The 24,892-nt window shown below is 44.3% G+C and overlaps 2 protein-coding genes and 1 pseudogene across 3 annotated transcripts in view; all 3 read right to left on the bottom strand.

The window, feature by feature from the left end:
* The window catches only part of LOC144101898 (zinc finger protein 711-like), a 21,476-nt gene extending 14,634 nt beyond the window's left edge, over positions 1-6,842 (bottom strand). Inside the window, exon 1 of the mRNA XM_077635121.1 lies at positions 6,432-6,842. The gene's annotated coding sequence lies outside the window, so the exon portion shown is untranslated. The remainder of the gene's footprint in view (positions 1-6,431) is intronic.
* Positions 6,843-9,067: 2,225 nt separating this feature from the next.
* On the bottom strand, positions 9,068-17,343 carry LOC144101895 (uncharacterized). The gene has a single exon (XM_077635117.1). The coding sequence runs from the start codon at positions 13,974-13,976 to the stop codon at positions 12,978-12,980; it is 999 nt and encodes a 332-aa protein (XP_077491243.1). The 5' UTR covers positions 13,977-17,343; the 3' UTR covers positions 9,068-12,977.
* A 3-nt stretch (positions 17,344-17,346) lies between these two features.
* LOC144102494 (uncharacterized) overlaps positions 17,347-24,892 on the bottom strand; it is a 35,841-nt pseudogene continuing 28,295 nt past the window's right edge. Inside the window, exon 11 of the transcript XR_013308214.1 lies at positions 17,347-24,538. The product of XR_013308214.1 is annotated as an uncharacterized LOC144102494 (transcript). The remainder of the gene's footprint in view (positions 24,539-24,892) is intronic.

Consider the following 24,892-nt stretch of genomic DNA (forward strand, 5'->3'; position numbering starts at 1 on the left):
CAGTGCATAGTGCTTTGGAACAAGCCACTGCCTATCATATGATACCTGATTCTGTTATCAGTATGCTATAAATAAAACAACGCATATTAAAAATAAGATAAAGTTGGTTTCCGCAATGTCTTCTACAGCAAAGCATGCCTGGTGAGGGCTGCTGCTAGGGTTTAGGTTGGTTGACTTTACCGCATGACAGCAGTGTGGAGTGGAAAATGAGTACAACAGACCGAAGGCCGCTTTCAAGCACATCCCACGTTCACCTCGTCATGTGGCTTCACAGTGCTAGTGCTGCCAGCAGGCGCACAAGGCCGCGCAGCCAACCTGTCTCTGCGCATCAAAAGTGCCATTAGTAGAAGTGCCGGGTGCATGGTCAGGGTGCGCAGTAGGGCCTGCGGCCATCCAATCTCCAGCTCCTCCTTAAAATCTCCCAGAAATAAGGTTGCTACCTACCTAAGTTCAGTATAATGAATGGCGAAAATGGAGTTCAATACACTGAGCGACTTCCCAATCTGTTTACGTCGGATATTCAAAGACATAATGTGTTCAATACGGCCAATAATGCGAAACATCCAGGTTCAATATATCAGGGCTAGACTGTACAACACACCAAAGAAACAGGTAGTCCACTGCTACTTATTGCACTGGACACATTTTTTTCGTAAGAACCTTCTGTTTTAAGAGAAATACTTGAATGTTGAAGAGAATGAAAACTGTGCCCTGCCAAGTGATCACACAGATGTACACTCATGCTCTGCCCTGGACACTCACACACAACAGTAGTACACTTGGGAATTACAAGTCATTCACATTTCAGTTATCTGGCTATGGTCTTGATTCAACAGGACATGCTTTCAAGTGCCCGGCTCATTGCACATAGAGCAGGCATTGAGATCAAATAATGTACTAGTTTATAAGCTATATACAGCTACATAAAGGCATGTGCATGTGAATCATGGCAACAGATGTTTTCAAAGATTCTTCCTCCGGCACCTTGCACTGCTTGGCTTGCTGTTATTGACCTGTGAAATAAAGCAGAGCAAGGCAGTGTAAATACCACCATAACTCCAAAGCCACAAGAACCTGTGGTGTGTCATGCATTCAGTGGCCATAACCTAGCAATCCTGTATGAATGTGGAGAGCAGGTAAGGGCAATTAAGGTGATAATAAGGTTTACTTCTTGCTTGTGGAGCAGGAGAGCTTAATCATGGAAACACATTTCAAAGCCAAAACTGCCCAGTGCTGCATTGGAGCTTGTGCCTGTCCTTGCTTTGTACCAGCATAGCTAGCTGTTTCATGCTGCACAATTGTGCGACATCAAGACTGTTTACCATGAAACAAAATTTGAATACAAGCAATGCTGTTACATCCTGTACTCTTTTGAAGGCAGAGTGCTCTAATTCTGCCTTGCCGTGACTCTGCCCTCTTATATAAAGCATCAGTATAGGTAGAATATCTTGCCTTTTGCAGACATGGACACGAGAACATACGCATACACAACCGTTAAAAGCTTCACACTGTATTGTTAGGGTTATTCAACCACAGCTGTGACAATTATGTCTGATTACACATGTACCATTTCTTCCCCACTGTTAAAAAAATTGAAAATTGGTTTCTGGGGCACACGGGTGCCGTAGCGTTTCACCTCCACCGAAACGCGGCCGCCTCGGTCGGGTTAGAACCCGGGCACTCCGGATCAGTAGCTGAGCACCCTAACTACTGAGCCACCACGGCGGGGCCCACTGTTCACACAAATGAGCAATTCTTGAAGCTAAAAATGGCGCAAAAGCAATAAAATGAACTTTCGCACTTTTCCACACCCACGCGGAAGGATAGTGACAATGCACTCCTGACTATCAGGCCTTCCTCCATGACATGAACGCAGATGGCAGCACATTCACAGGTGTGGTTACTCCCTAGCACACATGGCCTCTAAGGCTCGGAGTGACACGGACCCCTCGAGCACATCCTAGTTCAACATGGACATCCAAGGTCTCAAGATTTATCAAAGACCAGAGGGCGAACGTTGGGTCACCTCCGATACCTTGTACGATGCACAAGGATCAACTATGCAAACTAAAGTGCTTTCCCATTTCAGTATTGGTATATTATTCATATCCCTTACTTGTCACGGGACTCACAACTATTTAAATAACTTGTTGGACATTGTGACCAAACTAAAAGCTATGCATTCTACAATCAATGAGTTTGTATTAACAATGGCGTCACAATGAGCCCCCTATAAAAGTGCTCAGGCCAAGGAATTTCCTTTCAAACACATGAGTTGTAATAACTGCCGACCTGTGACAAAACACACTGCTATTAAATGAGCTCCTTCTTTGTATAGTGATGCTCCCATGGCCATTACCTGCACACGTGAAGAAAACATTCGCTGAATCCCTGCTGGAAAGAAAGTGATGCAACCAAAGTCTGAAATGGACACAAACATTACAAAAAGAAGTTGTGGAAACAAGAACAAGAAATAAGAATCTGGAGGAGATCGAGTATAAGAAGCAAGACAGTGACAACTTGCAAAAAGTACACAATGGCTAACCATGCTTTTCCTTAAGGGGGGTCGTGACTTTTAAGTCACGAATATCTCGAAAAAAATTGAATTTTAGAAACGCCACATTTCGCATCCGCAAGGTCTTTCTAATTATATCCCGGAAGATTTTTCTCGAAAATAACCCAGAATTGACTTAAGAAGAGGATCTTTGTGGCTGTAGGACACAAAAAAAAACTGGCTGAGATCTCCGTGAAAATGTCAGTTTTCTCAAAGTTTTTCTTGGCTTGACTGCCATGTTTGCAAAAAGCACTGCATGAAACTGACTTCATGGATTTTCATGTGGTTTTTGCATTGTGTTCCTTGATAAATTATGCAGTGGCATTTGTATATTTCTGAATTAATTTTTTTCATTTTTTCACTCTGTGACGATGAGTGCAGTATGCAAGCATGGATATATTGCTCTGTGTAGAAAAAACTCCGGTAGATAAAAATATTTGAAGAATGTCGCTGCATCAACCATTTCTTTTGCTAAAAGCTGAAAGTGACTCTAAATTCCTGCCATACTTTGTTGTCACGCCAGGCTTTCTGAAAGTTTGGTACAGCAATAAAGCACATAAAGATATATAAAGTCAAAACTACTGAATATATACAAGTGGAAATTTGTATTAATTCATTTCATGCACTACTCAAAAAGTGCCAAATTCCATCGCTGTGGGACAAAAAATAAAGAAGTTTCTCCTCAGAAACCTGCATCTTCCTTTAAGCCCAAAACTTTGAAGAAAAAAAATAGGAAGAACTGCCACTGCTCCCCAAGAAATCATTGTAACATTTTGAGTGTGATGTTTCCACAGAATATTTCTGCCAATTCTCATCATTAAATTGAAACCCATACAATCTGGCACTGCACATGACAAGACAGGGAGGCATTTTAAGGTCTCTTCAATTTGGCTGCACTTTCTGCAGCAGTTCAGCAATCACACTATCTGGCAATGCACCTAACGACATCTGCACTTCGGCACTTGATTGACGTTCTGCTGCGCGAGTTCTCCTGCACTTTGGCACAAGCATCACCGTGAGTTATCGTGTGCAAGCAGTGCAAGGTGTCTGGCATGCTCTGTGGCAGATGAGTAGTAGACAGCTCCATGGCCATGCTTGTTTAAGTAAACGGTGTTGTCACACCCGTACTGCGCATGCTATACGACGACGGTGGCCACATGCAGCACGACAGAGTGCATTTGTATGAGAGAAAGAAGGCGAGTGCTGCTGCTCTTTAATGCATGGATGACCGCAGCACAACTGCAATGACTTGCTGCGACTTTTATTTTTGCCTAGGTGGCCTTCACATCTGCATTCAGCATGTGACAGCATCAACTACATCTCCGCTTACAGTAGCGACTGTCTCTGAGGTCCGCAGTCAGCCCACGCCTATCATTCCGCCTCTGACAGTCATTCTGCCGACACTGTCCACTGACAGTGAACGTGAGTGGCAGAGTTCAAATAAAGTGAAGCTCAACATTATCAGGCAAATCTCATCAGCTGCAAATGGCGGATGACCGGAGACACTTTTCAGCAAGAGTGGTGACAGCCTGAACCATGCACACAAACTGTCAAAGGTATCATACGACAGTCCTTAAATAGCCTCTTGAATACAAAGTCCAAGCATTTCTTTGTTACCTCCGCAAAGTACCCACTGATTCAGTAATGGTCGACCCGCGCCACTTTGCACAACACAACAGGAAGGGTGAACTCAAATTTTCCACTGCAGCCAGAAACAGGTTTCATGGCCGATGGCAAGAAATGCGTGACTTTTAACAAATGCACAGCGGAGAAGAACGAACATATGACAAATACCAACACAGGGTCGCCGCAGCGGACCTTCGTGCAGCAAACGAACGTTTCTGCACTTATGCGCTTATTTGGCCGCTGCACTGACAGCACTAGTGTCAGGCTACACATGCACTACAAGAACAGGTGCTGCACTGGCACAGCACTTTTGTGAATTAGCGCAGAAGGTGCAGCCAAATGGGTGAGGTGCGTTTCCAGATTAAGCGCAGAGAATCATTGGAAACTCGTCTGGTACCACTAGTTCCGGTTCCAAATTTCTCCCCCTGCTCGCTTGCTTCACTGCAGTCGCTGTGCTAACATTGCTTCTTACACTAATTTATTTGCACTGCAACACCACTGATTGTACTGCATCATCGCAAGATCAACAAGACTACAGTTTCGTAGTGTGCTTTTTCACGAAATGCAACCAGAATGATGTAAATGGTATTAGGCTTTCTATATATATGCAGTGCGATGTGCCGAGACGGGCTGTGCGCAGTGGTATGTCTGGATAGTTTGCTAGCCCACTGGAAGCTCTTACATGCTGTGAGGAAAATACATCTATCATCTGCTAAACTGAGCACATTTATGCCTTTCGTTGAATTCATAGGACAGAGGAAAAAAAAATGTAATTACCGATGTGCTAAACTAGTTCAAACATGCGTGAAACCAATTGCCGTGAATACACGGAACAGCCAGCCTACATTGGCATATTAATTATAACCACGACAAAACACTCTTACCTTTCGTTATTGTCAATTTATGCACTCAGGACACATTTATCTGTAGCACACGCTGATCTTACGGTGATGCTGTGCAATGAGCAATGTCGCAGCACAAATAAATGAGTGAATAAACAATGCATGCATGCACGGCAATTGCTATGCAAAAGGTAGTGTATGGGAAAAATTCTGAACTGGAAGGAGCTGGCAGACGCTTTTCCCATGGTTCTTTGCATTCACTTCCGAAACGCATCTCACCTATTGAGGATACCTTAAGTGCATAGTAACAGGTCAGGTCACTTATAATGAATGAATTTTCAGGATACGAGCATCAAGCTATGGGTCTCCATAGGGTTGACAGCAGCTGTCCTGAAATGTCCTGCCCCTGGCGGCTCATACTCCACTGACGCCTGCACAGTGAAAACACGCAGAGCAACTACAGCACACAAAAATCACAAATACCACAACAGCATTGTTCAACATGACAGGCAGTTATGCATTTGTGACTATTGAAAGCAATGGAAGGACACCAAGGGTATTATTTCTTCTTCGGCACCGGATATTACGACACAGGAACGCACTACATACTTGTTCGGAACCACGACAAATGTGAGAAGCGGTTTCTTTCCAAAGAAAGCCTATGCGATATGATGGAGCTACTTTCGGGCGTTTAATGCAGGCTACCGGCACTGTCGTTACAGTCTCGTCCACAGGGCCCCACAAGTAACCAAAGCGCACTGTGAACAATTTTTGACTGCCTAATCTGTTGAGTTGAAAGCAGGACCAACGACCGGTTTATTGCCCGGGCAGGCAAGCACTGGCCCAGGACGAGCTCGCGCGACACACACCGCGTGCATCACGTGATTGCGCAGACAGGCGCGTTCCCGGCCCTACTGCCTACAACATAATCGGCGCTTATCAGCGCTTATCGGAGCCTATGGCCTCGACATAACATACGCCCCACAGCAAGGCTAGCCTTATATGATGGAACAACCTCGCGCCACAGTGATTCGCTATGCGACTAAAGGTACAAAGAAATGCATATCTTATATGTGAACAGCGCGCTCCCCGCGTTAATACCCGACAGGGCATAAACTTGGCATAGAGAGGTCACTGTGGCGCCTGCGTCAGCGAGACGGTCAAATCAGAATTCACACTGGTTCTGCGCCACTACAGCTGCAACCACGGTGCAGGAATACTGCAGTATGTTATTCTTACACCGTGGCTGCAACCTTACAGCATGTTACGACGATTTGTCCGCAAAGGCATGTGTTGCATAGCAGGGTGCTCACGCGGAAAGGTTTCAGTGCAGCAAATCGATCTGCTTTGTGCCTGGACGTTTACGCAGTTTAGCACAGCCGAAGCGTCAACGAAACTAAACCACTCACGCTTGCAGTCATTAGTAAAACTTGGTGCTGGGCAAGTTGGTTAGACAGTGTCGTGTCGTCTTCTCTCGCCTTGTGTTCGTCTTTTTTGGCGCTAACCTATTTCAAAGCTTGCAGTCACTGGGTTCGGCAAGCGCCCACAACAGGACGGCACACTTTCACGAATTGTGCACTATGAACTGAAGCGTATTGAATCACAACTAGAACTCTGCCGTAGATGCACAACCACGACACGACTTTGTCAAGCATCAGTTTGCAAAAGTGTGAGCTACGAAGCATGCTCCAACGTCGAAATGCTCGTAGTTGATGGTGATGCGCACTGCGATGCAGCTTGCTTGATCACGTCAGGGACACTGATCTCCACTAGGGGACTGGATGCCGCATCAGGCGCCCGAAAGTGAAGCCACCGGAAGTCAGCCTCTGGCACTGCATGAAATCGGACCTCAGCACGGTTTTTCTGTTTTCGTTTTCCCCTTAGCACCTTGTCTTTTCGACGTTCTCGTCTTTTTTCATGACAATGCCTACCTATTGCGCCGTCAACTGCATGAGGAGAGCAGCAAAGTCCTCGGGAAAGACGTTCCAAAAGTAAGGCGACACTAGCAGACGACAGAACGTCACTACACACAGTACGTACGGAGCCTCGTCTGCTCAGCTCTGTCAGTGCTGTGGCATGTTGCAAGTTGCGCGTCCGCGCCATAAGTGTCGCCACGGTCGGAACGATTGCAGCGATCCTGGTATCTGGCAGCAAACGCGGCTGGAGTCAATGACACAACGCGTCTGCGCCGCCAGTGCCGCCGCGGGCAACGCTGCAGCGCAGTGGCAGCAGACGACAGCGACCGGCGCAAGCATAGCGAGCAAAGTTTTGAGCAATTTATGTTTTTACCGCCAACTCCCAGGCACCGCCACCGTCGCATTTCAAAATCGTCCCCATTGGCTCTACGGGAATGTCACACCCTTGGCTCTGTGTCGTCCCGTTGCGCTAGCGTCGTCAACTCTGCTCTTTGTTGTGATGAACGTCGTCACGCTCTAAGCCCAAGTTATACCATCAATGAGGGATAAAGCTAAGCATAGGTGGAAACCTTCATTAGGCAGCCGACTTTGCAGTGACCATTTTACCGAATTATGTTTAGACCGAACCGGAGCGAGATCGAGGCCACAATCTGGTGAGGTGCCGTCGGTGTTCTGGTGGTTCACATTAGCGCGTCCAAAAGGTATATCGGTACTGCTTTTTCGACGGAGTGTATCAAGTACTGTTTCGTACTCTAGCAAATTATTCCTGAATGGGCTTTTATTCGGGATGCTTGGTGCAGTTGTCTTCTAACAGCGCTTGTCACATGCGGAAGGAAGGAAGGAAGGCCTCAGACGTTGCTGGCACATACCCACTACGGGGGAGTGGCCAAGACACAGGCGGTTAATTACTGGATACAGGAAAGTTTTGACGGGAAAAGCAGTGGCAATAGTATGTAGTCTGATAGATTGGAAGAGGGAAGGAAAGGGGTCCAGTTAACTTGGAGATCGAAGACGGGACAATTGCTTAATGTGCATAATAGTACACAATGCCTGTAATGTTGCAATGTCGTACTGACTGAGGGCGGGAAAAAGAAATTAGAATGGGAGTCGCTGCGTTCTTGAAGAAAATTTTGCACAGCAGAGCGCACACTCCTGTCGCTTCGTCCAAGCAAAGAAGCGCCAATGGAAAGAACAACCGCGGAAGACACAGGCAAGCCCAGTTGATGAAATGGAATTTGCAAAAGACGCTTCCTCAAATGAGAAAAGCGGCGGCAGAACAGCAGGAAGTGATCTATTGTCTCAGGTTCGGCACAAAAAGGGCACAGTGGGGAAGCTGCCAGGCCAGATCTGTGAAGGTAGAAATTTAGAAGGGGAAAGCGCGTGAAAGAGACCTCTAGTCTGCGTGAGCGCCAGTCTTTGCTACTCCAAGGATGCAGAAGATGCTGATATTCGGGAGATGATGTAAGAGCTGAGGCAGCAAATTTCTGAAATATTGTGTAGCTGCGAAACCTCACCGCAGCTGTATATGCACACGATGGTAGGACAGCAACAATTGGGCCGCTGAGAGAGGCTCTTGCTAAGGAATCTGCAACCTCATTTAAGTGAAAGCCCATGTGACCTGGTACCCAAAGCAACCTTACCGAATTTAGATGGAGCGGAATCAGGAACTTAAAGAGGCGTAATGGCCGAGAGTCAGTGGGTGAGGATAAGGAAGAGCAAATGGACAGAGAGTCTGTCATAACCACGACCTGGGAAACGGTAGATTCTAATTTTCGTAAGGCTAAGATTACTGCTAATAATTCAGCCAGAAAAATTGGAGTGAAGTCAGGAAGACGGAGAGAAAAAGACCAATCCAGTGAAGGTGAAAAAATTCCCACACCTGCCTTTTCGCGATCCTGCGAGGCATCGGTAGCAATAAGAACATGAGAGGGAAAGGACCTTAGGTGGTCCTGCAATAGACCCTGAAGAAGCGGGAAGGGCTGCAGCTTTGCATTCGATGGGAAGAAAAAAAGAAGAAAAAAGAGAAGAAAAAAAACTGAACCGGCAATGCGGAAACCAGCACAGTGAACACGTGGTCTTTTTAAATAATTTTATTTAAATCGACAAACAATTCTTAAAAATTGCAAAGTAAAGCCTGCTACATCACCTCGAGGCAGGACTTATGTTCTTCTCATACCTCCCACTAACACTGTTGTATCAAATAAACATGGAATGAACATTGCAGATTTTCCCGTGGTGGTATACACAACACAGGAATCTGCAGTTGTATTATTTCGCAACTTCACAGGCCATACAATTACTAAATATGCACCTACTGGATAAACGGTTCAAATGTTTATTGGCCTGACACAGCTGATAGAGACGCAGCAAAAGTACCTACTCACATATGCTAGCTGGCAGCATTTAGGATAAGTTGGTTCGCTAGCAATTAACAGGCACTCAGCTAGAAATACATTCTGGCCAAGAAAACCCTATTTCATGCCACTGCTGTATCCCTTTCATGTATCTTCATTTTGTGTCGTAAGAAAATGTGCTTTGCCACGAACGTCTTCTGGCACAGGTCACACTGGAATGGCTTTTCACCCCTGTCGGCTCACACATGCTTCTTGAGGGTTATCACTGCGCAAACGCCATGGGACACAGCTAGCACTGGAACGGCTTCTCGCCAGTGTGGGTGTGAATGTGTCCTACCAGGTGGTTCTTTTGCGAAAAGCTTCTGTTGCAGTACTTGCAGAGGTATGGACGTTCACCGGTGTGTATGGTGGGATGCCTCAGCAGCTTGCTTCTCATCAAAAAGTGCCTGCCACAGTGGCTGCACTGGTGCAGCTTCAAGCCTGTGCCTTTGCTTTGGTCCCCTCCCTTGCTAATGGTTGTCATGACATGGCTCACAGGGCAACTTCCGTCGCCCAAATTTTTTCCACGTGGTACACCACGTCCACTCTATACGTTGCTCCGCAGTGCAGCTTTTGAAAGCCAAAATGTTTTCAACAAAATTCAGCAAAGTAATTTGTCACAACTTACTGGGCACTGTGCTCACGAGCTAGCAAATGTTGAAGGCTGTCTTGCAGAACAGCCTTGCCAGCATGCGAAATGCCGGGTTTAACAGCGCAAGCTTAAAGAGCACTCAATTGTGCAAAGCTGCCAGATTTCAAAATCTGTTTACATTTGAGGAAAACATTTCAGTCTGATAACTCGAGACTGAAGAAATGTGCACAGACTGTGAGCACTTGAAAGCCAGAGCTGGCTCATGCACTCGCACTGTCATGGGCTTTAAGGAAAAGTCTAGGGTTTCGAGCGTGGGACACACTTCTTTTTAACAAATGAGTGGCAAGAGTTACGACTTGCGAAACAGCATGCAGCAGTTGAGCATGAAGCTCCCAGGATGCATAAATCGAAGTGGGTCATCGCTGAAGAGAAATGCAAGAAGACCAACTCCATCACAACTCAAATCACTACACAGTATACTCTCCCTGGATTTCTTACTTTGGGGATAAGTCAAGGATCAAGTCTACCGGACATCAACCACATCAGACAACTTAAAAGAAGAAATAAGTCTGCAACTCCATTCTCCAGACCATGACCATGATGCCAGAGTTGCATTGCAGCAGATGGCGATCTGTTCGAACATGCTTTGTAATCAAGGGACTCGTTATGAATTAACAATCGCTGAAAAAAAAAACAACCCATGGCCCTTTCCCCATCCCCAACTCCCTCTCCATCCACGCCTACTTTCAAGAATTTCAAGCTTAAAAAAAATAAAGCTGTTTCATTCTTCTTTCGCAGTCTTGTACGCTCCATTGCTTCAGCAATGCCTGGCTAGCAGCGTGCATTTGCGTTGTCATGCGACAAGAGCTGAATGCCAGATGCCTACAAGCGGAATAGCATCCCTGTCGATTCCATGCAGCCACAGTTACACTGCAACAGACATTGTTCACCCATTTGCAAGCTTGAGAGCAGCACAATAGCAATGCGCAAGCACCCTATCAGGTGTTTTTTTTTTTCACAATTCACAAGCTTTCTTTGGAACGAGAAAAAATGAACTATGCGAGACATGTTGTGTGGAAAACAATTCAATAGGTGGTTTCTGACGGTACAACTTGGCATATCACACTTAGGGTCTGCAGCCAAGTAATTAAAAAGTTTGTTAATGAAACAGACTAGTTGGTTACTCTACGCTAGTGACAAATTCATGCAGTCGGTTCAATATGCATTCATAACGCCTTTTATTTTTGAAGTCTTGGCTCAAGTTATGCGGAGAAACGACCTGTATGGGTAAGAAGAACAGAAAATCACAGCTCACAAACAGGATGAAAGACAAGAGGTTTCAGTATAAGCATTTGTCGTGTGTTCTCTCCTTGTATGCTGTATGTGTGCGATAGTATTCCCTCGACCATGAATTGACTCGCTAGAACTTGTCGCTCCTCTCTATGTTCCTTGATGGTAGCAGCTAAACCTGAGCAACCTCCCTCCTGAGCGTTCTCTTCAGAACACGTAATACATGTTCTATGAGGTGCTGCTTGAGTATCTTCAAGAGTGGTACCCCGCATACCATGACAATTACTGAGTAAACACCAGATTGTAAGGTACACTGCAGGGCACAGATAGTTTAGCTACGCAGCTATCATCTATGGAAATGGGTCATTCTGGAAAAATCATTTAAGAGTGCACCGAGTAGTTACGGTTTTACCTTAATTGATAGTTTCAAGCGTTCAAGACTGCACAAACTGTGATTAAAAACAATGTGCAAAGAAACATGCAACAAGCAGGAGACCTTGCCGTCACCAGCAGCCAGCACTACAGGACTTGACCTGAAACATAGGCACTTTTCGATACAATCAAGCCACTCAGAAGCTAGGACAAGAGCTGCCAGACCGAAGCATTCAATAATCACTAGAATATAAAAATGTCAGAAAAACTGTTGCTTTATTTTAGTCGGGAAAGCACAAGCACTGAACAAATAAACGCTTCAGCATGCTGATTATGGGCAGTGTGGAAAAATAAGAATGGCACAAGGCCTAACCTACACCTAATGAACACTGCATTTCTTTCACAACATCTAAAAATAAATAATGCATTACCTCAAGAAGTCAGTTGCCTTCCCCATTCACACTGGAGCAACACAGGAAAATATGTGCTAAAGTTACATTCTCTAGGGAAATTTGTAGATGTGGCAGCAAGAGATTATAACACTTCGTATCAGAAAAAAACATTCAACACATAGAGTATGTCTCGTTTTGTAAAGCGAGTTTCACAACTGGTTCTATGAAAGTATATAAAAGAGAAAGAATAATCTAAACATGAAAAAAATCTTTCAGCATATCAAACAGATGCGCAGTTCATAGCCACTGTGCTTCCTTTATGTTCCTGTTTAACATCGAGAAACAAATGATTCACAATGATGAGCAACAAAATTTTTTTGCCTCTTCTTTGACGGTACATACAGCACAACATAACAAGCTACAACATACGACACGGTCATTCTCAAAATGTACACATACACTCCTGGTACACAATAAGAGCACAAGCCCAGAGAACAGACCTTGCGGCCAAACTGGCTGATTCGTACAATGCAATAGGTTGCTCACAATTAAGTGCAACTCTAAATGCTGGCAGAAGACACGGCATAGTTTACTGGAACTCATCATCTTCATCATCAGCCTGATTACACCCACTGCAGAGTAAAGTCCTCTCCCATGTCTCTCCAATTAACCCTGCCCTGTGCCAGCTGTGGCCACCGTATCTCCGCAAACTTCTGAATCTCATCCGTCCACCCAACTTTCTGCTGGCCCCTGCTACGCTTGCTTTCTCTTGGAATCCGCTCCGTTACCCTTAAGGACCAGCAGTTATCTTGCCTTCACATTACATTCCCTGCTCAAGCTCATTTCTTCTTCTTGATTTCAACTAGGATGTCTTAACACGCGTTTGTTTCCTCACCAACTACGCCCACTTCTACTTACTGGAATGTAGGATGCTCTTAATGATGCTTCCATTCTTTTTGTTTCAGTGTCAGCATGTGAATAGCCATGGCCAGAAGTGGCACTATGATTGTTTTGCACTCTTGTGGGACCGTACATGGCTATCCAGGTGCGCTGTCTGTGTAAAGGCCATGGGACACAGGTGGCAGCTGTATGGCCTTTCTCCCGTGTGGATGCGAAGGTGCCTTGTCAGGTCATCCTTTCTGAAGAAGCCTTTGCTGCAGTGACTGCACTGGTACGGCTTCTCGCCACCCGTGTGGTTGCAAAGATGTTCTGTCAAGTAATTTTTCCTTGTGAAGCCCTTGCCACAGTGGCTGCACTGGTATGGCTTCTCACCCGTGTGGATGCAAAGGTGCCTTGTCAGGTCATCCTTCTTGAGGAAGCCCTTGCTGCAGTGGTTGCACTGGTATGGCTTCTCACCTGTGTGAATGCGAAGGTGGTCTTTAAGGTAATCCTTCCTTGTGAAGCCCTTGCCACAGTGGCTGCACTGATATGGTTTCTCACTGGTGTGGGTGCGAAGGTGTTTGGTCAGGACATCCTTCTTGAGGAAGCCCTTGCTGCAGTGGCTGCATCTGTATGGCTCGTTTGGCTTCTCACCTGTGTGGGTGCGAAGGTGTCTCACCAGGCCGACCTTATAGAAGAAGTCTTTGCTGCACTGGTTGCACTGGTACTTCTCACCCGTGTGCTTGCGAAGGTGTTCTGTCAGGATATCTTTCCTTGTGAAGCCCATAATGCAGTGGCTGCACTGAAATGGCTTCTCACCCGAGTGTATGCGAAAGTGCCTTCTCAGGTCTCCACTGCTTGCGAAGGCCCTGTTGCAGCGGCTACAGCGAAAGGGACGCTCTCTGGTGTGAATCCTCTGGTGCAACTTGAAGTGGGAGTGAACAGCTGTGGTGTAGCTGCATTCACTGCACATGAACGGCATCTCTCCCGCTTGCAGTTGTCGAGGTGGAGAGCTGACCCGTTCGGAAGCGGTGGTCAAGTCTGCGCAATGCAAAAAAGTAAATAGTTCCTCAAATGTGAGGGACATGTGAAAACGCAAACATGAAAGGCCGCCCACCATTCATTCGAAGGGATCACAAATGGTATGAAGGTGCTCTAGTTAAGGTACTCTTACGTAGCTGGACCTTGAAATAAAAGATTCTCTGTTTGGAAGTTGGCATACGCTTCACATCGCCATGACAAGTTACAAATGACCAACCACTGCAAAAAGACATTTGGAGCTCCGAGCAAAAGATACAAAGGGTGAAAGCACTGTATCAATCACAATCAGTGCTGTCCAGGTAGAAAAGTACCTAATGCAGCACACACAACTCTGCCTGCCACAAATGCACATTGTCACCAGCTATCTTAATTATAGAAAAAATATACGAAGATGATAAAAAAAAACCCAACAAGATACATGCAGAAAACATGTATCACAAATCAGAAGAGATTCTACGCTCTTAATTGGGGGGGGGGGGGGGGGCATGGATAATACTTTTTTGAAACTGAATAAAATATGAATAGTGTATCTCTGCTGCCAATTTGAATACGAATTGAATAGTTAGAGGGCTGAGCCAAATATGAATAAGATACTTGTGGGATTATTTGCAATGTGTGCGAATATTCGCATCAAACGACGATTATTCATGGGAAACAGTGAAGTGCTAGTGGCGGAACCATAATTCAGAGATTTAAAGTTGTAGCTGATGAAAGACGCAAAAATGGACTCCGCTACAGGACACACTTCGTGATGTCAATATATCAAATCTATGACTGTTATGTCGTACGAATAAAAAAATTTGCATTTTGCAACTGATGACAACACCAAACAAACTAGTGCCAGATCTCAGATGAGGAGAAGGACGAGTTTAAGCAATGGTATCCAATATCGGATATGAAGGCAGGCTTTATTAAACCTGGCTCACTCTCGCGCAACACCCAATCTTGGAGGCCACATAAATGAGTATTATGAACACCGCCACACTAACGGACCATGTCGCAGAGCTGGAGAGAAAGAGAGAGAAAACCTTTAATGAAAAAGCAGAGAATTTAGCTGGCGTTTAAAAATTGCTGGCATGATACTCTGCCTGTGGATGGAGAGCGGTGCAGAAAAGGTAACCTAAAAGAAATGAAAAAGGGGAGAACATAAAATGCGGCCAATAAATGCCAACTAAAGTGAATCGGCGAGAAATGATGTAACATGAAATGATGAAGTACATAGTCTGATAAATGGGCTAACAAAGTTCACTGTGAGAAGAATGCATGTGGGCAACATGCAAGGTGAAATTAGAGCTGGATCCTCCTTCCCGCACATACCGATCAGCCGCTGTGGATGCTATGCGGCATTGAAGTGAGCCTTGTTTTTAAACAGTCGTCGAAAAGAACAAAGATGTGCCCTGTTTTAACTATGTGGCAAATATCTGAAACCTCCTCAAAAATGTAACAGTGGATTCGAGTCACTATTTGATGCATTCAGCAAATTAAATAGATGGATATCTGCTATTAGAAAATTTCGGACATTCGCACACACATACTCTTAAGGCTTCTACTTTATGATGCATATATTCTAGGTCGTTATAAGTTAAGGCATCTCACACACTTAAACCAAATCACGTAACTAAAAATGCGATTTTTTGAAACATACCGTCTTTCCAATCACACTAGTGTGGGTCTCGACAATACACAACACTAGCTAAAAAACTCTGAAGTGGAAATCAGATTATCCTGGCATAACACAGGAAAAGTTGGGATATAAACAAAGGAGGCATAAAATAACTTATTTTCAAACATACACACAAGCTGAAACTTCCCTCAGGAAGCTGAATGTTACGCTAATGATTATATATGCTTCAGGCTATGTCTAATGGTCTGCCTTGGCAAATGATTCTAAAAACGCAACACAGGAAAGCACTTATGCAACGCCAAGAAACATGGAAAAGAAAAAAAAATCGACATCACATATCTCATACCTCCAGGCGCCACCAGGAATAGACATTGCTTACATGCTACAAGCAATCCTGCTCGCTATTTTTTTTTGTTTCTGCAATGTGTGCAAATACCAGATATCAGGCAGGAGAAAACACAAGGGAATGACCGTTCAAAATCCATATCATGCATGGCACGGGCTCTCACACAAGTCTGTAGGATATCTGTTAAGTTTTTCAGTTTCCGTTAGGAGCATCGTAAACAGAATTGTTAAATGTTCTAATTTTTTTTTTACGAACACAACTGGTTATTACCTAGTTTGGTCTTTGTGCGAAATCTGTCAATGTTCTCTTTTCATTTAAAATCTCTGCTCTTTAAGGCTGTCAAGACTGCATTATTTTGGTGTAGCTAAAATTTATGTGCGACTGCAGTTTACAAGTGATCACACAATCTAATAAAGCACAGCAGTGAATCAGTTGTCAAGAACACACCAGTATGTGGATAACTATGGATTTACAAACCACACTATGATCACCTGAATTATTAGTTTGAGAGGTTTAATGTCCCAAAACAACTCGTGCTATGAGGGATGCTGTAGTGGAGAGCTCCGAATAATTTCGACCACCTGGGTTTCTTTAACGTGCACTGTACATGGGTCTCTAGCACTTCGTCTCCATCGAAATGCGAGTGCCACAGCCAAAATTGAACCCGCATCTTTCGAGTCAGCAGCCTTGCACCATAACCACTAAGCCACCGCGGTGGCTGCCTGAATTATTGCTGGGTATTATGGGAAGAAATACTCCCGAATATGGGCTATATACACATGGGCATTCTGATAACTTCAAATGCACAAACTTAACACTCATGCAGAACAGAGCATGCAAGAATTGCATATTTCTTATACACCGATATTATGACAACTACAAATGTACAAAATCTACAAACTTAGATCTGAGTCAAATTATTCAAATATATTATGTGGATAATGAATTCCAGAAAAAGCATGCAGCGTGAGAACTGCATTCATGCTTCACCACGCAGCAAGGTAACCTGCTGCTACGGGTGGCACCAGCGCACCTTTAACGTATCTACAAAAATACTTTGCTTCCACATAATGCCCTTTCATTTCCTGGCCACCAATGACGAGTACAGCATGAAGTCTTGCATGACAAGCCTCTCGACTTCACGGCAAGTGCCACTTAACGCTCACATCACCTCAGTTAAAGAGGCACACCACCATTAACGCACGCTTCAAAGAAGCACCTTTAAGAACATGAAATACACACTCCAACAGTGGACTCAACAGTGGGGTTCAAGGCCATCAGATGAGCCAGGAATGCAATTTGGCCAAATCTCGCACGTTCCACAATCTTTGCTCTTCCTAACCGTTATAACCCGAACGGTCTGGTCGTTACAGATGCACTTAGGAGTGTGTTCAACGAATTCAAAGGCAATGTGTGAAGTTGCACCTCAGCAATGCATTCAGGTACAGTCTGAATATTTCTGGCACAAAACAATGGCCCTGTGTATACACAATGAAAATATGCAAGGTTGATCTGTATAAATAAAGGGTAAGTTAAAGCAATTACGTGAATGCAATACAAAATGACCACAGTTGATGCAAGGCCCTGTTAACTTGTAGTGGACACGATAGTGAGTGCTGAAACACTGTATGACAAATGTGCTGGAGTGAGACTAAGACAATAATGACGACTTGGTAACGAGTATTCCACAGGTTGATGCAGTGCAGATTTGCCACTTGTCGAAGATGCAAGAAAGTATGGCTTTCAACCAGAAAAACACGTCACCTCTGCACAGGAATTCCTTCCTCCCTTCTCGCGCACTTTTATCAAGTTAGTAGTACAGTAGAGGTGTGCAAATATTCTAAACATTGAATAGTTCACGAATAGTATTTGCTATTCAATTAGAACAAAACTTTCACCATTTGAACCTCCATTTCACAAGCTGTTTTGTTGCGTTTTGTCAGCAATGCCTTGTGCCTCACATCTTGGATATTCGACCACTGACATCACTCCTCTGGTGAGGATGTATCTGAGCACCTTATACAACACTTCACAGCATGAAGCATGGATTCAGTAATCTCCTTTGTCGCATGACCATTAAGTCAATTAGACTTTCTTCACTGAATGCAATTGTTCTCCAAAAAGCTGCAAACAAGGTATTAGACTACAAAATAAAGTTTATCACTACATGATACCCCTGCCTGTATTTAACACTGGGTAGCTCCTTACAGGAATAGCAAGTTGTGCTGATGATGGATGAAAACTAGGGGTGTGCATATCAGAATTCTTTCGAAACATAATTGATTACGAATAGTGTAGTTAAAAACCAAATCGAATACAAATCGAATAAGTGCGCTGTGTATCATGGATCTGCCGCTCCACACTGCATGTGTCACTACTGCCACTCAGGCACGAGCACTGCATTTCATTCAACACCTCATCCCAGCATCCTTGTGGCTCCAGGTTCCTCAGTCTCAGCATGTAAGCAGCTACACAAGAACACTGAACTCTCTTCACTCTCTCTGTGCTTTATCATGTCAGAGGTGGATTTATGGAAATGAAAGGTACTTGCCCTTCCCCCTATGCAGGCCCAGAAATTTTTTGTACAAGAACCAAGCAGTGTCATTTTTGAGCCAAAAAAGTGTAGGGCTAAATACATGGCTCAGATGGGGCTACCACACCCTCCAAGAACACATAAATTGGCCCCTGTATCACGTGGATGTCTACCCTGCTTGTATGTTTTCGCTTTTAATGAATAGTTCTGCCTTCGGACAAGACATGAAGTCAGAGCTGTAGATGTCAAAAAACGCAAAGCTGGTCTTCGCTAGGGACACGCTGCACGAAGTCAGCATATTAACTCTATGGCTGTCATGTCACATGCATAGGAATATTACATCTTGCGACTGATGACTGCCCCCTAATCTCAGTTCACCTAGTTCAATCTAGCCCCAAATTTCAGTTCATGAGAGGAATGAGAGTTTGAGCTATGGCCTCTGATATCTCGCATAAAGGAAAGGTTTGCGAAACTTGGCCGAACCGTTGTGTAGTCGAATCTTAAATTCTTATGTCTGAGCACTATGAATAATGCCCCATGAATGGACCATGTCAAGGCACACAGACGGATCCATGCAACATGCTGCGTGGTGACGGAGTGAGCCCTATTTTTGAAACAGTCAATGAAGAAAACTACGAAGAGCCCGATTCCAATGAAGGATCCAATAAAGCATTGAATGGAAGAATATTTGATTCACTATTTCAATATTTCTAATAATCATACAACCTCAGTAAAAACAAAATTAACACCCTGCAGCTTTTCTTTCTTTTTGTAGCTGTGTTTTGTGACATATCGTTTGTCATTAGTTTGAACTACTTGTAATTCCAAATTATTAAAAATATTTGGAACTATTCGAAAACGCTCGTTTCTATTTGCAACCAAATTTCGTTATTCGCAATAAAAAATTTGACACTCGTGCATCTCTACAGTATAGTCTTCTTTCGGCGAAATGCCGCTGTCTGTGTGAAACCTCCACCTCCATGCACCCCTAGCAGACCGGAGCACCTTCAGGGTCTGGAAGATGCTCCGAGAGGGGGGCTAGGAGCACCCTTTGGTGGATGCACCTCCAAGGCAGCCACCGATAAAAATGCATGTATGCATAGGTACACCACACGTTGAAAACCACCAGGCAGGCTATACCAAGATAGTCACTTTCAAGCCTGCGAAGATAATTTGAAACAAGAGTTCTCCTGCAAAACTCTTTCTTTCAGTTCTCGATGCAAGCTCTGAATGCCTGTGAAAATGAACACAGCCATGCAGCAAGCTTGTAACAAAAACATAACATCACAGCAAGATGTTTTGAAGCAGAGTTCTCTTGCAAACATGTTCTTCTTCGGCTTCTTGGTGCAAGGTTCAATGCCTGCGAAAATGAAGAGAAATGCAGTGCGTTTGTGACAAAAACCCAGCGTTGCAAGGAGCTGTGCTCAACTGTTAAATGCATTTCTCAAGAACAATCTGGGTACTTGTCACATCTCTGGAAGACAGATTTGCAGCAGTAACAATGCTCGGTTTTTCTGGTAACGCAGCAGCCACTGCTAAAGCTAGATGGTGGTTTAAACTTCCCTGCAAGAGCACTTAGCAGTGTAGTCAGTTGCCAGCAATGTCCTTTCTATCACCCCCTTCAGTCAGCGGTATGGAATTGCCTGTCTGAGTGCATGAAGGCCTCAGTCACCATACAGTGCAGATTGTTTCAAATGAGAATGCAAACTATGTCTTCAGTAAGCCAGTGATGATATTTACACAAGGTGGTCAGGGCAAACGAAAATTTTTCCACTGAACATATACTGCAGTAGTGGGAATGGCAACTAGCATTTCGGAGCAGGGTTTCTAGCAGCGAAATGGTGACTTCGAGGGGCCTTCTGAGGCACTGCAGCAGGAGTACGACGCTGAGAAAGGCAGCATGCAAATCTATACTCCTGATAAGAAATGTACCTTAAGCAGGAGCACGATACCCCAAATACCTCACGGTGTACATCATGCAATACGGGTGATTCACAGGCATAGATAAAAACTGCCATGGAAACAATGTGATAGACGGTTCCAGGAACATTTGCCAGTAGTGTTAAGATTCATTCTTTGCTCTTCTGCACAGCCTCTGAGAACTACTTGTAGGCAGTCTGTATCTCCAGATTCAGTGAATGTTACTTGTCTGTATTGAGGCTCACCAGGATATTTTTTTTCAGTTGCAATCCTGGATTCAGATTCTACTTTTTATACATGCAAATAATATGTGCTTATTTCCTGTAATACAGACACTGCAAGGTGCTAAGAAGACAGAGGATAATGAAATAAACATCACAGGCCAGGCTGTCAGAAACACAAAATTATTTCCTAGAATGCAGTAACACAGACCCCTTTACAAAAACAAAGAGCGCACAGCTCATTCTATGCCAACTCACTCGTTTCGCTGCTCTCCCAAAAAAGCTGTTTTGTCTTCAATCGGCTTAATACAGCTTCAAAGCAGTGCACTTTTACTGTAGTCATCATATGAATAAGGCAAAGATAGCTGGAGATGAATCGTGAAAAGGCTAGAGTAAAGGCATCTCTGCTTAAAGGACACAATGCAGACACCATAAAATGTAACCAAAAAGCCTTACCTTTTTCTAAGATGACAGCATGGACCTTTGCAACAACATATGCAAACATGGCAACATTACAGTTCAGAATGTCACATACGTGAGGCCTATTAGTTTCCTGGGGAGCTCGTAGTGCAGGCAGGTCAAAATTTTTTTCATTTCTGAACTTAACTTGGGACTGATGCAAGCTAAAGCAGAGGAGCATCTGCACACCTACCCATAAAAAAAGCAAGTTCCCAACAGTACAGCCACTTCCACAGGCAGTCAACATACACTACAGTAAATACAGCACCCATCCTGCCCTCGCACCTTCTCTGTGTGTTAATTCTAGATAGTGTAAAGAGCATGCTACTGGCTTCCCTGAAACTCCAATTAGAACATGTCTTCCTAAACCATACCTCACTGACGTGTGCCTGCAGTCTGTAGGACCAACTGTGCCATGCAAACCGCAGGTCAACCAGCAGTGTCATCGCTCCCAGATGAACAAAACACATTGGATTTCATGGTAAACAGTTAATACAATCAAATGAACCCAATTTTTGCGTCAAGAGCACAGACTGTTAGGCGAGTTGGTGCATTGCAAACACGTACAAGCGCACAAGAACATGGACAAAGAGACTTGGGCACAAGCGCTCGCGTTTCCGTCTTTCTTTTTCCATGTTTCTTGTGCGCTTGTACGTGTTTGCAATTGTTACCCCAAGGTGACAGTACAAATCTGTATGTCTGCAAAGACTTGTTCTGAGTGCAGCAAGAACTGACAGAAGAGTTTGTAAAGAAACTACAATCAACACTGCCCTTCAGGCACATCAAAACACCAAGTGTTTAGTTTTATGTTAAATTTGAAAGCACATGCAGGTAAGTGAAGATTGATTTCAACTTTAACATTTGACCCTACAACTGAAATTCCTTCCATGATAAAACCTTAGAGCTCAGGCACAGAGGCTGAAGCTGCGAGTCCCTGTGACAGCTCCCAACAGATGGCAGCACATGCTTGGCTTGCATCCTTGTGCTTTGCTTGCCGCACAACACGTGGCAGCCCGTCTTGCTGGCGCTCCACTACATTGTTCTCAGTCTTCCGCCGATGCCTTGTGTGATGAGTTGTGTGTGTGCACGCTGCCGCACCTAAGCGACATTAAATATGTTTCAATCTTTAATAAGAAGTCCCCCTTGAATCTTCGCCCTCACCTCGAGCCTCACAAAGCAAAACCCAGACATATTTGAAGAGATTCACAAACAAATGATGAATCAACCAAGCTCATCCCGGTGGCCATAGCAGTGCGTGCTAAAACATCAAATTGGCCGCAGATGCGGTCATGCGCTCAACAGGTGTAGATATCCTGTATTAAATGTAAACCTTGCCCACTGTGCCACCTTTCCTGATACAAAAGGTCCTTCATGTCATAAGAAGTATATCTTCAGTAATAGGCAAGAAGCAGTGCCGGTAACAATGTGGGACACAAAGAGGAGACGGCAGATGGCAGTGCTATCTTACCTCATTACTTCTGCTCGTTTCTTGCCACTATTTCCAGACTTTTATCATGGTGGTGATATTTTCAATGAAGCAGTTCTGCAAACAGAGTGGTCTCAGCAGTCCACCGCAGTGTCCTCAGCAATGTGCAAGAATCTTTTGGCAGATCAGAAAAACAGCTTTAGCATTTGTACACAGACAGAAGGGATGCCAGGTACAGATGCGAGACTTTATATGCTCAGTGACGTACTGTGCAAACTGAGACTGAACTCACTTTTGCAATTGCTGCAGCTTTCAAGAGAATGACCTTAGCCCAGCTGTTTGCGAACACCGTTGAATGCGGTATGCCACAGAGGGGTACAGCAATCCTCGCCATCATAATTACCCGATAAATCTAAACGTTACTTACTGACAGTGCACGTGCTGGTCATTTACAAATGACTTGCAACGACTTCCTGACACAATTCTTTCAAGCTAATATGGATTTACAAGGATGGATTGACAGTAAATACAAGCAAACTCTTAATTATTATTATTTCCCAACACCCCCAACAGCCCTCGTGCCAGCATATTACATTGTGGGGGGGATGCTATAGATACAGGAAGTATTCATTCATAAGGTACAGTGCGAAACAAGGTGCAATCGTGTTGGCTCAAGCTTGCCATGTAGTAAAGAATCCTGTTAGCTTGCCATGAAGGTTTGAATCTTGCTTGAAGCTGTAATGTTCTTAAAGTGTTCTCTATTTGTTTCACATCATTCCTCCTCAACCAATCATTAGATTTTATGACAGTCAATGCTGAATTCTTTTTTGTGATTAGGTTTCTTAGGCTATTGCATTTAAATACAAAATAAATTATGAACAATCTATCGATAAAGTTTAGGCTTTTTGTAACTACTGCTTGTGTGCATTTTGGTGCCATTTCATTAACAAAGCTTTGAATACACTATTGCTAGACAGTATTTGATTACTACTATATCTAAAGCAGAGTGCTGAAGTAACAAGTGTTATTCTGGCTATGCAGAGTAGCATCAGCTAAATTACACTGACTTCAAAGAATGTAGAAGACATAGAGGACACAATTTCCTTAAAGAAACATGCCATTCATACGCAACAAAGACACTGTGAAATCACAAATGGTAATGCACAGACTAACACAGAGAACTAATTTTTTACTCCAATCGAAAGATCACTAGCAAGAAGTGTGTACCTGGCAACTGCAACCACTGGCATGGGTTAGCTTGCAATGTCTGTCATACCAACACTGGCAAAATGTACAGGGATGTCCTGCTACTGTCAATTTTCATTTCACTTTGTTTTCTGCAGTGTTTCAAACCAAACTTGTCTGTGAACGTTTTTGGGCACAAATCCCGCTGGAATGATTTTTTGTACTTGTGGCCTCGCAAATATCCCAGGAAGGTAAAAAAAATTAGGCACAGCTGACAAAACGACTCCCCGCGATTGTAGATTCGCATGTTTTTCACTCATTTGCCTTCTTGTCGTGAAGTCTTTCCTCCGGTGGTCGCGCCAGTCAGTCGAGACGGTAGCTTGTGCATGTGCTGGAGGTGACTAGTGAGGCGGCCCTTGCGAGAAAAGCTGTGGCTGCAGTATTCGCACTTGAATGGACGGTCACCCATGTGAATGCAAAGGTGTGTAGTCAGGTGGCTATGTTGGGAAAAACTAAAATAGCAGTATTCACAATGGTACGGACGCTTGCCAGTGTGGACACGGAGGTGCCCCTCCAGGTGGGGCTGTTGTCGAAAGCTGCGGCTGCAGTATTCACAACGGTATGGACGATCGCCAGAGTGAATAAGCTGGTGTCTCACCAGGTCGCTATTATATAAAAAGTTTCTGCCACAGAGGTTGCAATCATAAGAACGGTCGCGTGGTTTGGTGGGGATCTGTACCACCGGGTTGCTTTTCCTAGTGAAGCCCTTGGTGCAGTGGCTGTAGCGGTGGAGCTTCTCGCTTTTGTGTTTGCCCTCGTCGTTTTCCTCTTCGGTATGACTAGTCAGATAGGTATGCACGGGGTACCTTCCGCCATGTGGATTTTGTCTCGAACTTGTGACATGCTTGCGATTTGAGGTTACCAAACCTGCATTAAAAAAGCCAAAGCATTTTTTAAAAAAAAAGCAGAACCTCTTGTAACATACACGTGACTTGGCAATACAGCTGCCGGGCAGTGTACGTAGAATCTAACCTTATCTAGCACTAGTGACAGCATATGCCGCCTAATTAAAAAAGCTGGCCTATGCAAGAACTCACTCCTGGTAAAAAAACTTTCCTGCCTGGAAGCCTGCACACAGTTGGGGGCGGCATTTCAGCTTCACTATTAATCGGAAGAAATCAGCAGACAGTGTCAACAAGTTACAAGTGACACATGCTTAACCCCTGCACAAAGCACCGCTAGCTTCAAAATCAGGAACTTTTTAAGCTTGCTGAGGGGAAA

Source organism: Amblyomma americanum, chromosome 8 (assembly GCF_052857255.1).
Source record: "Amblyomma americanum isolate KBUSLIRL-KWMA chromosome 8, ASM5285725v1, whole genome shotgun sequence".
Classification (NCBI taxonomy): Eukaryota; Metazoa; Arthropoda; class Arachnida; order Ixodida; family Ixodidae; genus Amblyomma; species Amblyomma americanum.